Raw genomic sequence first — 13,513 nt, forward strand, 5'->3', positions numbered from 1 at the left:
GACTAACAACTGGCTGAAGGTCTTCCACCACCGGCTGCAGGTCCTCCACTGCCTGTAGGTCCTCCACCGCCGCCTGTAGGTCCTCCAGCTCCACGCTGACCTCCTCCATCGATGGGTACAGCGGCCTGGCTTCGTGCTCCTCACCCACCTGCAGTCCCAGTGCCGCATCTGCCTGAGGCTGGGGGTGCTGGGGGAGGGGGTGAGGGTGGGAGGGGGAGTGGGAATGCTGGGGGAGGGGGGTGTGCTGGGCATGCTGGGGGGGGGTTGTGGGGGTGCTGGGGAGGATGCTGGGGATCCTGGAGGTGCTGAGGATGCTGGGAGGGGTGCGGGGGGGGGCTGGGGGTGATGCCGGCGATGCCGGGCATGCCAGGCATTGTGCCGTGCTAACCGGCCCGGGCGGCTGAAATGTTTTCCACACAGCGTGCAGCGGGGTCTGGGGGTGGGGGGAGGGATGAGGAGAGCCGGGGGAGGCAGAGGGGGACACGAAAGGTGAATGGGGGGAGGGGGCAGCCCCCCCACGGCATCATCGTCATCATCGGTGCTGGAATCTGGGAGGCCCTCGAGGCTGAGGCAGTTCTGGGCGTTCTCCTGTACGAGGGGGGAGAGATGGGGGGTGGGGATGCATAAAACGGGGCAGGAAACCCCCCGCTCCCCCCGGGGCCCGCCGGACCCCCCCGGGGGGGGCCCAAGGGCCCCCGGGGGCCCCTAAATGCCCCCCCCCCCCCATCCCCATGAACAGCCCCAGACCACCCCTGGCACCCCTCCCACACCACACGCATCTCCGTGGGTCCCCAAAGACCCTTCCGCCAGCCCCCAAACCGCTCCCGCTCATCCCAACGGGTCCCCAAGGCCCTGATTTCCCCGTTCCCCACCCCCTCCCCAGCACCCCCGCCCCACGACGCCCTCCCTGTCTCACCAATGTGACCGGCGGCTCCTCGGGGGGCCCTTCCTGCACCTCCACCTCTGCTCCCAACTCCATCCCCCCGCCCAGCTCCATGGCGGCGGTCCCTTTAAATCCCACCCCTCCGCTGTCGCCGCGCATGCGCGGAACCGCCCACATCCCCCATCGCACATGCGTAACTCCGCCCTAATCGAGCGCGCATGCGTAAACCTGCCCCCCGCTCATGCGCTCTGAAGCTCCTCGGTTGCTGCGGCAACCGGCCGAGTTCGAGGAAGGGCTGGAGGCTTCGGTAGGCCGCAGTAGGCCGCAAGGGGAAGGAGAAGGAAAAAGGAGGACGCAGGAAGACGCGGAGGGACACAGCGGGGCTGCAGCGATGTCAGATTCCGGGCAGAGCCCGGCTCCGGGCGTGCGGCGGCGGTGGCCGAGGGAGAAAGAAGGCGACGGGAGCGGGGACCGGAGGGTAGGAGGGGAACGGCCCGGGGGGGCGGGGCGGGGTGTGCGAGGGGTGCAGGAGCTGCTGACACGAGATTGGACGTGGCTTGGAGGGAGGGCGGGCTTAAAGAGTGACTGACACGTGGAGTGCAGAAGGGCCTGTACGTGATTGGGCGTGGCTTGGAGTGGGGCGGGGTTAAGGAGTGATTGACGCATGCAGTGGGGGAGGGGCGGTGCGTGATTGGGCGTGGCTTGGAGAGAGGGCGTGGTTAAAGAATAATTGACATGTGATGGAGGTGGTCTCTGTGGGGGTTGGGGCGGGAGTCAAAGGGTGATTGACGTGAGAAGGGGGTGTGGCCAGCGAAAACCCCGCCCCCAGGAGCCCACGGAGGAGCCTGGCGCGCTGCTGCCGAAGACACCCATCATCCTGGCAAAGCCGCCGGCCGAGCGGGTGAGCGAGGGGCGGGGCTACGGGAAGGGGGCGTGGCCTCTGACGGGCGTGGCCAACTGACGGCCCCGCCCATCTCGCTCAGCAGGTAAAGGCCGCGGCAGGTCCCGCCCCGCCCCCTCCCGGCCCCGCCCCGCCCATCGTGCTGATGAAGGCGCGGGGGGAGGAGGGGAGGGCCGGCGTCGGAGCTGGGGAGGGGGCTGCGATCGCCCCCCCCCGGGAGAGGGAGGGACCCCGGCCCACCCAGCCTGTCTATCAACTGCACGGCAGGGGGCTGCCCCCCCCTGGGGCCATGGACCGTGAGTGGGCGGGGCTAAAGGGAGGGGGCGGGGCTTCTGGTATCGAAGGCGAATGGCACTGGGCGGGGTTTTGGGGTGGGGGCGGGGCTAATGGGGGACGGCTTGGGGGCTGTGGGGGTCAGGGAAGCGGTGGGGCCAACCCTGATTTCAGTATGGCTGGGGCGTGGCTTATGGCAGGGGGCGGGGCTCATATGTGGGGGCGGGGCTAAGACATGGGGGCGGGGCCAAGCCCTGCTCCTTACCCTACAGGCGCACAGCGGTGAAGTCTTCCAGGGAGGGCTTGGGTTTTCTGGGCGGTTGGACCCCTCCAAACTCTGCTGCTTCCCCAGCGGTTGCGGGTCAGGCGCGGCTGGCGGCTCCTGAGAAGATGAAGAGCAGCATCAAACTGGTGGACGAGCAGATGAACTGGTGCGACAGCGCCATCGAGGTGCGGCACAGCGCAGCCCCCTTTGCCCCCTTCCCCCCTCCCCGGACCCCCCAGGACCCCACAGGGACCCACTGAGCCTCTGTGCCCGTCCTGAACAGTTCCTGCTGGACCAGACCGACGTCTTGGTGGTGGGGGTGCTGGGGCTGCAAGGCACCGGGAAATCCACCCTCATGTCCCTGCTGGCAGCCAACCAGCCTGAGGAGGACCCGCGGTACCGGGGGCGACTGGGATGGACTGGGAGGCAATGGGGGCGGACTGGGAGGCACTGGGATGGACTGGGGACAGCAGGCGGGCAAGCTGAGCACCTGCAGGGCTCTTGAGGGATCTGTGGGGCTCCCTGTGGGGCAGCTGTGGGCAGGCTCCCATCCTTGTGCCCCCCCAGGGCTTTCGTCTTCCGCCCTCAGAGCCCTGAGCTGAAGGAGCGGGGGGGCAGCCAGACCTGCGGCATCGACTTCTTCATCACCCAGGAACGCGTCGTCTTCCTCGACACCCAGGTTTGGGGGTGAAGGGGGGGGAAAACGACCCAAAAAGAGCCTCCAAGCCCCCCCCGGGACCCCCTGACCCACTGTCCGCCCCCCGCAGCCCATCCTCAGCCCTTCCATCCTTGATCACCTCATCAACAATGACCGCAAGCTGCCCCCCGAGTACAGCCTGCCCCACACCTACGTGGAGATGCAGGTGAGTGTGACGTCGCGATGATGTCGCGATGACGTCGCGATGACGTCACAGCTGTACGGGGGGGCGTCCAGTCGTTACAGATCGCTGCCTTCCTCTTCACCGTCTGCCACGTGGTGCTGCTGGTGCAGGATTGGTTCACTGACCTCGGTCTCTACAGGTACGGGGCGGCTGCCCCACATCCCACCCCATGGCCCCATGTGCTTCTTCCAAGACCCTCAGAGCCCCCCATTTTCCCCCAGTGCCTCACAGTGCCCCTCAGAGCCCCCACTGCCCCCCCCTGCCCCCAAGCCCCCCGCGCTGTGTCCCCCCCCCCCCCCCCCAAACAGTGTTCATACAGAACCGCGCTCGCCCTGAAGCCTTTTGCCCCCGCCGCCTGCAGCAGATGCATGGGATCCTGGACCGCCTGATGGCCCATTCCCACCTCAAGTACAAGGGTAAGGGGCTCACAGCCACCTGGGAGACCCCCCCCCCCATCACTGGGGGGCAGCACCGAAACACCCAGGACCCCCCCTGCACACCTGGACCCTCCCAGAGAGCCGAGATCTTCAGCTGCAACTTGGGTTGGGTCCACAAACAGCCAGGACCCATGGCAGCGCTGCGCTTCCATCCCAGCTGCCATTAGGCGCACATCCTGCACACCAACACCCAGAAGGGCTTCCCTTCCCTTCCCTCCCCCCCCCGGCCCCCCCCCCCCCATGGCTGCCCCTCACAGCCGCATCCTCTCACATTTTCCCCTGCATTCGGTTCCATCCCCCCTTCCCACACTTCCCTCACCCCTCTGTGCCCCCCTCCCCACACAGGCTCTCTCTCCATGCTGGATTGCGGGCTGTTCCCTGGGCTCCCGGAAGGTTTCCTCCCCACCGAGGTGAATCTTTTCCTGCTGCCCCCCATGGAGGCTGAAGCTGAGGACGCTCCTCCTCGGACCGGTCAGCCCCCTTCTCCCCTCCCAGTTCCTCCCTGTGGGCAGTGGGTTGGGGGCTTCCCCTTTCTCAGTGCTGAGGGGGCTCGGGGTGCAGGGAGGGGAGTCCACGTGCGTGGCTGACCCCATGTGTATGGATTGCAGCTCCTGGGGGGGGTCCCCTCTTCCCCCTGCTCCCCCCATACCGAGGCCACGGCACTTTTGGGACCCTTCTGGCCCGGCTGCGGGGTCGGGTGCTGGCAGCTGCTCGGGCTCAGCTCTCCCACACCCTCCTGACTGAGCGTAACTGGTGAGAACTGGGGGGGAGTTGGGAGGAAGGGAAGGGGTTGGGAGGGGTTGGTGGAGCTGAGAGGGGCTGGGAGGGAACTGGAGGCACCGAGGCATACAGGGAGACTCCTGGTTGCACACTGGGATGAACAGGACCAGAGCAGAGTGTAACTGGGAGGCCACTGGGCTGCGCTGCTCCCGCAGGTTTCACTACGCTGCCCGCATCTGGGACGGGGTGAAGAAGTCCTCAGCGTTGGCCGAGTACAGCCGGCTGCTGGGCTGAGCCCCAAACGCCGGGAGTCACCCCAAAAATGGGGCCCTGCAAGCAAATAAAACTCACTGGACCCTCAGTCTGGCTACTGTGGGGTCGCTGGGGGATCGTGGGGAGGCTCCTGGGTGCCCCTGCGTGCCCCACAGAGTCCTGCAGGCTCTCTGTTGCATCCTATGGAGTCCTACAGCAACCTTGCAGTGTCTGATGGAGTCCCGTAGCACCCGTGGCTTCCCGCTGCACCGCTGCTTCATAGCAGGGCGCTCTGAGATAACGAGAGGATGTTGCGAATTATCGGCGGCTTTTTCCTCTCGCAAATTAAATACGGCCCCTGGAATCCAAAGAGGAAGAGCCGAGCTGTGAGGCTGCGTGACCAAAGGGCGGAACTGCAGGAGGGGCAGCTCTGGGGGACGGTGGGGATCAGAGGAGAACAGGGAGCGCGCCGCCCCTGGGGGGGGACACAGGACCCACACAGCCCTTCAGAGCACGACAGAGCGTCGCTGTGCCGTTTATGCTCTGCGTTGCAGGTCCTGTAAAAATGGTCATACCTTCAACCACCAAATCCACTGAAAGTAATCCAGATAAGCCACCATAATCCACACGGATCTACATAAGTCACCATAACAGTAATGCTACGAGTAATCCAAATCCTGAAGTTAACGGAGAGGGGCAGCAGCAGACAGCAGCGTGTGCACCCACTCGAGAGGCTCTCAGTGCACCCTGCATAGCTCTGCATCGCATCGATTCTTTTGATGCAGCAGAATTAATTTTTTTCACATGTAAATAGAGCCCCTTTTTTTTTTTTTAACCCCTTTTCTTCTAACTTGGAGTTTTTCCACCTGGCATCAAAAAGAACGAACGGAAAGCCGCCGAGCCACCGATCCGCCTCGAGGCCATCGGGGTTCATTCCACGGTCTCTGCTGCCACCTGGTGATCCATCTGTGGAACTGCAGCTGCTTGGTGCTGAGGGGGCAGCACAGCGCATGCGCACAAAAGCGAAAACGGCTTCTCAAAGTTCTGACCGCTCTGCGCAACTGATCCGCCAGTCTTTGTGGTTGATTAGTCCTCCAAGAGATAGCACGCATGCGCCAGAATACTCGCACCTAATTGGCTTAGCGTAGCACGTGACCGTCTGCGTTGCTCACTACTGCCGCACAGTGGAGACAATTCACTAGTGCAGATAGCACTGCGCATGCGCACAGACACGCGGAACTATATTCCGACCGCTCTGTGCAGCCAAACTTGATTGCCTTTAGTCCTCCAGGCTGTAGGGCGCATGCGCAAAAGCCATGAAACTAACACCCATTCCTACGTAACATTCGGCTACAAGCGAGCTGACAATTCCTGGAAGTTCGGCTCAGAGAAATTTTCCCCCTTCGATTCCAGAATTTTCCTTGTCTATTTTCCGAGATTTTATCGGAATCTGCCCTTGAAACGGTTTGCTTTTCTCCCAGTGGCCAAAGCGCCCGTGCCGGCACCCGGCACAACACAACACGTGACCGACTGCTGCCCGCCCCCGACTCCGCGCACGCGCAGTAGCACACTGTCGCTCACTGCTGCCGCATGGTGGAAAATTTCGGTACTGCATGCACAGCGAGGGAAGGGGGGAGTGCGGAGAGCCGCTCCGTGGGTTTATTTTCCCACAAAAAAGACCAAATTGGGGTTATTTTATGAGCGTGTGGGGGCACTAAGCATCAGTAGCGAGCAGCTTATAAGCCACTAAAAACATTAATTACACCCTTAATTAATTAGAAAGAGCGGCGGACAACATTAAACAATAAAAAGGGGGTTTATTTCCACCCAAATTAGAAAATTGAGATTATTATATGAGGGAGGCAATATGCATCACTAATGAACAACTAATTAGCCACTAATTAATCACTGATCAAAAGAGTGGGATCCCCAAAACCAATAAGCCCCCACAATACTCACATTTTCAGAGCTGTTTGAAACTCGGGCTTCGCAGTGTTTGATGGGGGCTCTGAAGGGCTTTAGAGGGCACTGCGGGGTTCCGTGCACCTTTCTGGGGTTCTGCAGGGCTCTGTGAGCTATTAGGAGCATCGTTAGCTTCTGTAGGATTCTGTAGCGCCCTGTAGATCTTTGAAAGTCTCTGTGGTGTAACCCTACGGAGCCCCACAGAACCCCTAAAAGCCCCACAGAGTCCTAAGGAACCATACATAGTGCTGTACAGCCCCAGAGAGACCCACAAAGACCCCAAGACCCTTACAAAGACCAACAGAGCCCCATAAAGCGCAACAGAGCTGCACAGAGCCTGACTGAGCCCCACGGAGTTTGGAGAGAAAACCGGCATTCTTGCAAGAAAATGTTACCATTATGGGAGAAAATCACATACTAAATCCAACCAAACCAAACAAGAAGAATGCATCAAAAGGAATTCTTACACAACAGAAGCACGCACCTTTCTGTCCACTTCGGTGCAGCCAGGAGCTCCGCCTTCCCTCCTCTACACTCCAGGTCCTCCAGGAACGCTGCTCTTCTCCTCCTATCCGAGAGCCCAGAAAGGCACCCAAGGACCAGAACAGGAACTCTTTAACTCACTTCACACGATGTTCTGAGGCGGAGCACTGACAACAAGAATCACAGCAACTCAGCAGAGATCCTTCCCCAGCGGCAGCCAGCCCTTAAATGGGGTCCAGGAGAGGTGAGCCAGGCTCCACCCCTTCGTTACCGAATTGCCTTCACCTGCGCTCCCACAGCTGACTCGGTCCTTGCCTCAGGTGCGGCCCTGCAGCACAGCTGGGGGCAGTTTGGCTGTGGGCGGGGCTGAGCCAGGCTCCACCCCTTCCTGGCCCCATTTAAGGGCTGGGAAGCGCAGGGGCAGCATCCAAACCTGGGGAGTGCTGCCTTGGGATGGGGTGAGCCCTGCTCCTGGGGATGGGCAAGTTTTTGTCTGTTGCAGGGCTGTGCTCTCTTCCTTTCTGTGGGATCCTGACTGCTTGGCAGGCTGGCAGCCGTCTGCACCTGGAAGCTGCATCCTTCAGAGTGTGGTGAGCGTTGGTCCTGGGAATGGGGTAAGTGCTTCCATTTGTATTTCAGGGCTGTGACCTCCCCTTCTGGGGGTTCCTGTTCTCACGTAAGGGCTGGTAGCTGTAAGGGCAGCACCTGAACCTGGAGACTGCTTCCTCTGGGGTGTGGGGTGAGCCTTAGGATGGGGTGAGTGATTCCTGCTTTATTTCAGAGCTGTGAGCTCTGCCTTTCTGGGGGATCTCAAGCTGGGTCAGAGCAGCTGTATTTGCTATGTGGGTTGTTTCTTTTTCAGTGGTTCTCATCTCATAACTGCCAGTCTGGGGCCCCAAATGTGGTTCATCTGCTCCCACATCATCCCACTTTATGGCCATAATTCACAGTGCTGTCTGTGAACTGCATCCATGCAGAGTTTTTTAAGAGCATTCTGTGCATCATTATCATGTGTTAAATTATGTTCTGTATCTTTTCTGACTTCATTTTGCAACCCGATGGGGTTCAAGGATTGCCTGGGCTCCTCCAGTCAGTGGTTGAGATCAGTGCAGCAGGTAATGAACACCATTAGCCCTGTGTTGGTGCACTGTTTGTATGCAGGTCGGTTTGCGATGCGGTCCAGCTCCCCCACAGTGATCACCCAGCTGGATCGGGCTGCTCAGAGCCTGACCCAGCCTCACCTTGAAAGGGGCAGCACATCCACCACATCTCTGGCAACCTGTTCCACTGCCTCACTGTGGAAGACATTTTCCTTATATCTAACCTCTATTTTTCCCTTGTTCTGTCCTTTAGGTATTGAAAGGCTGTTACCAGGTCATCTTGGAGCCTTCACTTCTCCAAGCTGAGCAGCCCAGCTCTCCCTTCTTGCAGGAGAGGTGTTCCGTCCTTTAGCTCATGTTTGTGGCTGTGCTCTGGATGCGCTCCCACAGCTCCATGTCTCCCTGCACTGAGGACTCCACATCGGGACGCAGCACTGCAGGTGAGGCCTCAGCAGTGCAGAGCAGAGGGGCAGGGATCGCCTCCCTTCACCTGCTGACCACAGATGGATGCAGCCCAGGACACGGTTGGCTTTCTGGGCTGGAAGGGCCCACTGCTGGCTCCAGCTGACACCAGTGCCCCCAGGCCTTATGGGGCAGGACTGCGCTCAGTCCTTTCATCCCCAGCACGTTTTGGTGGTTCTGGGCTGCATTAAAAGAGGAGCAGCCAGCAGGGGCATGGAGGTGATCGTCCCCCTCTACTCTGCTCTTGTGAGGCCCCACCTGCAGCGCTGCATCCAGGCCTGGGGCCCCAGCACAGGAATAGTGTGGAGCTTTTGGGGCAGGTCCAGAGAAGGGCCGCTAAGATGATCAGAGGGCTGGAGCAGCTCTCCTGTGAAGAAAGGCTGAGGGAACTGGGATTGTTTCTCTTGGAGAAGAGAAAGCTCTGGAGAGACCTCAACACAGCTTTCCAATACTTGAAGGAAGCGCATAAGTGGGGGGGGAGCAGCTGTTTATGAGGGTGGACGGTGACAGGACAAGGGGAAAGGTTTTAAACTGAGACAGGGGAGGTTTAGGTTGGTTATTAGGAGGAAGCTTTTCATACAGAGCTTGACGTGGTGAGGCACTGGAACGTGTGCTTTAGGGTCACTTCCAGGAGGATCCGCTCCATGATTTTTCCTAGCACAGAGGTGACACTGTCACGTTGGCAGTTCCCAGGATCATCCTTTCTATCCATAATAACAGCTGTGCTGTCGCCTTTTTTCTGCTCACCAGGGACTTCACCTGGCTGCCTTGACTTCTCAAATACCATTGAGAGTGGCTCGGTGACTGCAGCGGTGAATTCCTTCAGGGCTCTGGGACTCGTCTCATCAGGACACAAAGACTCCTGGATGTTCAGGTCCTCAGGTGCTTCAGAACCTGATCTTCCATCGCAGTGTGGGATGGGGGGGGGTCTGTGGGACCAGCATTGCTTCCTTAGTCCCCACCTACCAAACCAAAGGTGAGGGCAGTGTATAATGAGCAGTTACCAGAGAAGATGGAAGCTAAAATGTTGTTGGGTACCTGAGCCTTCTCCTTGTCTGTTGTTCCCAGCTCAGTGCTGCTGGTAAGATGCGTTGTGCGCAGAATGCAGCCATGCTGCTCTGAGAAAGGAGCACTGCAGCGCACGTCTGAAAGGAACACTGCCCTACATCTGCAGTGCCTTCATTACTGCGTTGTGTCCCACAGGTGGCAGCGGAGCTGCAGCGCTCCTGAATGCTGTAACGACTGCATGGAGAGGTGTGGGCCTTCATGGGAACAGCAAGGAACCAGAATCTGCATTTCCTGGAATGCCCCGGAACCCCACTTTGCTGGCTGGTAATTGTCTGCCCTGCAGGTAAGGACGATGCTCACCCACCAGTGTTTGCCCACTGCATAGCATGGCACAGCACGGTGCTCCCAGAGCTCTCAATTGCACTTCTTGGTGCCCTGGATGCTGCCTGTCCTTTTCTTTGTGTGTTCTCCTTGTCTCTGGCCTTTCACTGCAGTGTTTTCCTTCCTTTTGCCCTTGCTGTTCCCTATTACATCCTCTTGTCCTCCAGTTTTTGTGTTCCATGCTGCGTTCTCTTGGCCGTTGCCCTTGGCTTTCTTTGCCATATTCACTTCAGCATTCAGTTTTGGCGTTCCCTGCTGCATTCTCTTGCCCTCCTGTTTTGGCGTTTCTTGCCATGTTCTCTTGGCCATCATCCTTGGCATTTCCTTCCATGTTCTCTTGGCCCTTGGCCTTGTCTGGGCATTCCCTTGCCTTCCTATTATTGTGTCCTGTGCCACGTTCTCTTGGCCATTGCCCTTGGCTTTCTGTAGCCACGTTCTCTTCAGCATTCGATTTTGGCGTTCCCGGCAGCATTCTCTTTGGCCTCCTGTTCTGGCATTTCCTGCCACGTTCTCTTGCCCCTTGCCTGGGCATTCCCTGCGGCATTCTCTTTGGCCTCCTGTCTCAGCGTTCCAGCTGCATTCTGCATTGGCCTTCTTTGCTGCATTCTCTTTGGCCTCCTATTTTGGCACTTCCTGCCATGTTCTCTTAGCCCTTTCCTGGGCATTCCATGTCGTGTTCCCTTGTCCTTTTGTTTTGGCATTTTGTGCTGTGTTCTCTTGGCCTTTGCCCTTGGCCTTTCCTGCTGTGTTCTCTTTGGCTGTATATTTTGACCTTTCCTGTTGTGTTCTCCTTGCCCTCACCTTGGCTTTCCACTGGGTGCTCTCTTTGCTCTTGCCCTTGCCTTAGCTTGGCTGTTTGCTTTGCATTTACCTTGGCTTTCCATGGGAGTTCTGCTTGCCTTTGCCTTCGGCACTCTGGGATCAGCTGGGAGGCAGCGTTAATGTTAACCTTGACCTGAATCCACAGCTGAATGGGAGTTCTAACGATAATTGTGTTCACCTGCAGTGTACCTGTAGACCAAACCCTTCACCCAGTGTTAAAAATGTCTCTTACCCTAAGTGCTGCCATAAAAATAATGCCCCATATTTTCTGTCAAATAACCTTAATTGTAATTGTCAATATCAGTAGCATGAATTATATCCCTAACGTTAATTATTATAATTAATTACAACCCTTGCGTCATCATTACAGCAATGTGCTCAGGGTGCAGCACCTTCATTACTGCGTTGTGTCCCACAGGTGGCAGCGGAGCTGCGGTGCTCCTGAGCGCTGTAAGGTCAGCATGGAGATGCGCGGCTCTTCAGGGCAGCAGAAGGAACTGGAATCTGCATTTCCTGAAATGCCCGGAACCCCGCTTTGCTGGCTGGTAATTGTCTGCCCAGCAGGTAAGGGCAATGCTCACCCACCAGTGTTTACCCACCCCATAGCACGGCACAGCACGGTGCTCCCTGAACTCTTAATTGCACTTCTTGGTGTCCTGGATGCTGCCTGTCCTTTTCTTTCTGTGTTCTCCTTGCCTCCAGCCTTTCCCTGCAGTGTCCTCCTTGCCCTTGGCTTTCCCCGCTGCGTTCTCTTGCCCTGCTGTTTTGGCGATCCCTGTGGCATTCTCTTGGCCATTTGCCCTTGGCCACCTTCTCTGCATTCTCTTTGGCCTTCGGTTCTGGCCATCTGTGCTGCATTCTCTTGGCCTTTGTCCTTGGCCTTCTTCGACACCTTCCCTTTGCCTCCCGTTCTGCCATTTGCTACAACGTTCTCTTTGGCCTTCAGTTTTGGCGTTCCTGGCTGCGTTCTCTTTGGCCATTGCCCTCGGCCTTCTTTGCCCCATTCTCTTTGGCCTCCCGTTCTGGCGTTCCCTGCGGCGTTGTCTTTGGCTTCGGTTTTGGCGTTCCCTTCCATGTTCTCTTTGGCCATTGCTCCCGGCCTTCTTTGCCGCATTCCCTTTGGCCTCTTGTTTTGGCATCCCTTACGGCGTTCTCTTTGACCTTCAGTTTTGGCCTTCTGTGCCGCGTTCTCTTTGGCCTTTGGTTTTGGCGTTCCCTTGCATGTTCTCTTCGGCCATTGCCCTTGGCCTTCTGCGTTGGCCTTCCATGCAGCGTTCTCATGGACCTTGCCCTCCATTTTGGCCTTCCCTCATCTGTTTTTTGTCTCTGTTTTGGCGTTCTCTGCAGCCTTCTCCTCAGGCCTGGCCTGTGACGAGGCTTTCTCTTCAGTGCTCTCCCTGCCTTTGCCTTCCCTTTGCCTTTGACGTTGCCTTCCCTTGGGTGTCATCTATGCCTTTGCCCTCTGTTTTGGCATTCCCTCAGCTGTTCTCCTTGCCTTTTGCTCTTTCCTTTGCCTTGGCCTTCCCTAATGGTCACTCTGAGCACAATCCTAATAAACCTAACCTTAATACCTTCTCCCCAACCCTACGCTCTGAACCCCAAATGTAGTGTTAATTGCAGCCATGACTGTATAGCTAACTGTGCAAATTAACCCTGCACCTTCCATAGTGCTTTCAATTGGGCACTGAACCCATCTGTAACCTTCTGTGTAATACTAACCCTAATCCTACAGCTTCCCTGTTAAATACTCCTAACTTTACACTCATGCCATTTCTTGGAGCGGTGTTTGGCTTCCATGTTTTGTGGGGGTGGGCTGACAGTGGGCATCGTTTGTGTCCCAGCATTCCTCCTTCTAAAGCGTGTCTCTGTATTGCAGGTGAAGATGCCTTTGACGCTTCCAGTTGATGACTTCCCCCCTGCGACGCCATCGTCTTTCCAGTCCTCCCACACTCACCGCCAGCTCGGTTCGGTCGAGCCGTTACCCGAATCCCCGCTCCATTCCCTTTCCATGATCTTCCTGTCACTCTGCCACAAGCCCCTACCGCCGCCCAGGTCATCGCAGGCAGCGTGGGGGATGCGGCACTGCGTCTCATTGCAGTTCATTCCATCGACCTCAGCGCAGCGATCCGACCCACCCGCACCCTTCCTGAGGGCCCTTCCGCTCCCAGGCCAATCAACGCTTCCTGCTGAAGCGATTGGTTCTCCTTCCTGGCTGCTTTAAGACTTGTGCCCCTTTGTGGCCATTTTGAGAGTTGCACTGATTTCAGTGTGTGCAGTCAAAGTATCTCAATTAAATTGGCTTTATTTTTACATCCAATTAACGTAAACCAAATTGGCTTTAGCTTTGCCTTGCTTACGGGGTTGGGTTAGCTTTGCTTTGTTTGTTCCTAGGCAGGGCTAACCCAACCCCGTAACCAACGCCTGAGGGCCGTCGGAGCCGATTTTGTTCCTTCCCGGCCAGTCTGAGACTCGCGCCCCTTTGTGGCCATTCTGAGAATTGCGCTGATTTCAGCGCGTGCAATCAATTTATCTCAACCAAATTGGCTTTAGCCTTGCAATCATTTTGCATCAACCTAATTGGCTTTGGCTTTGCATTCAGTTTAGTTCAGCCAAATTGGCTCTAGCCTTGCAATCATTTTGCATTAACCAAATTGGCTTTAGCTTTGCTTTCAATTAATGTAAA

General features: G+C 57.6%; 1 protein-coding gene across 3 annotated transcripts; it reads left to right on the plus strand.

The window, feature by feature from the left end:
• Positions 1 to 1,064: 1,064 nt before the first annotated feature.
• SMG9 (SMG9 nonsense mediated mRNA decay factor) lies at positions 1,065 to 4,718 on the plus strand. 3 transcript variants are annotated; one of them, XM_042893423.1, is made up of 12 exons: positions 1,067 to 1,361; positions 1,713 to 1,784; positions 1,867 to 2,080; positions 2,410 to 2,507; positions 2,606 to 2,718; positions 2,890 to 3,001; positions 3,090 to 3,185; positions 3,237 to 3,342; positions 3,512 to 3,619; positions 3,986 to 4,111; positions 4,249 to 4,393; positions 4,576 to 4,718. In XM_042893423.1, exons 1-12 carry the CDS (start codon positions 1,125 to 1,127, stop codon positions 4,652 to 4,654), a joined length of 1,506 nt encoding a protein of 501 aa, XP_042749357.1. In that variant the 5' UTR covers positions 1,067 to 1,124; the 3' UTR covers positions 4,655 to 4,718. The 3 variants fall into 3 exon arrangements, with proteins under 3 accessions (XP_042749358.1, XP_042749357.1, XP_042749359.1); XM_042893425.1 differs by having other exon boundaries at positions 1,070 to 1,361; positions 3,257 to 3,355; positions 3,445 to 3,619; XM_042893424.1 differs by lacking the exon at positions 4,249 to 4,393 and having other exon boundaries at positions 1,065 to 1,361.
• The last annotated feature ends 8,795 nt before the right edge of the window (positions 4,719 to 13,513 follow it).

This window comes from Lagopus leucura, unplaced genomic scaffold, assembly GCF_019238085.1.
Source record: "Lagopus leucura isolate 7727_CA_CO unplaced genomic scaffold, USGS_WTPT01 34990-0_obj-0_obj, whole genome shotgun sequence".
Classification (NCBI taxonomy): domain Eukaryota; kingdom Metazoa; phylum Chordata; class Aves; order Galliformes; family Phasianidae; genus Lagopus; species Lagopus leucura.

Bases quoted from the DNA above. Each gene is read 5' to 3' on its own strand.
- SMG9 (XM_042893425.1), top strand. From the start codon at position 1,125: ATGCGCTCTGAAGCTCCTCGGTTGCTGCGGCAACCGGCCGAGTTCGAG. The intron at 3,186-3,256 runs GTGAGTGTGACG...GGGGGCGTCCAG, and splicing joins ACACCTACGTGGAGATGCAG to TCGTTACAGATCGCTGCCTT. The intron at 3,356-3,444 runs GCCCCACATCCC...AGTGCCCCTCAG, and splicing joins TCTACAGGTACGGGGCGGCT to AGCCCCCACTGCCCCCCCCT.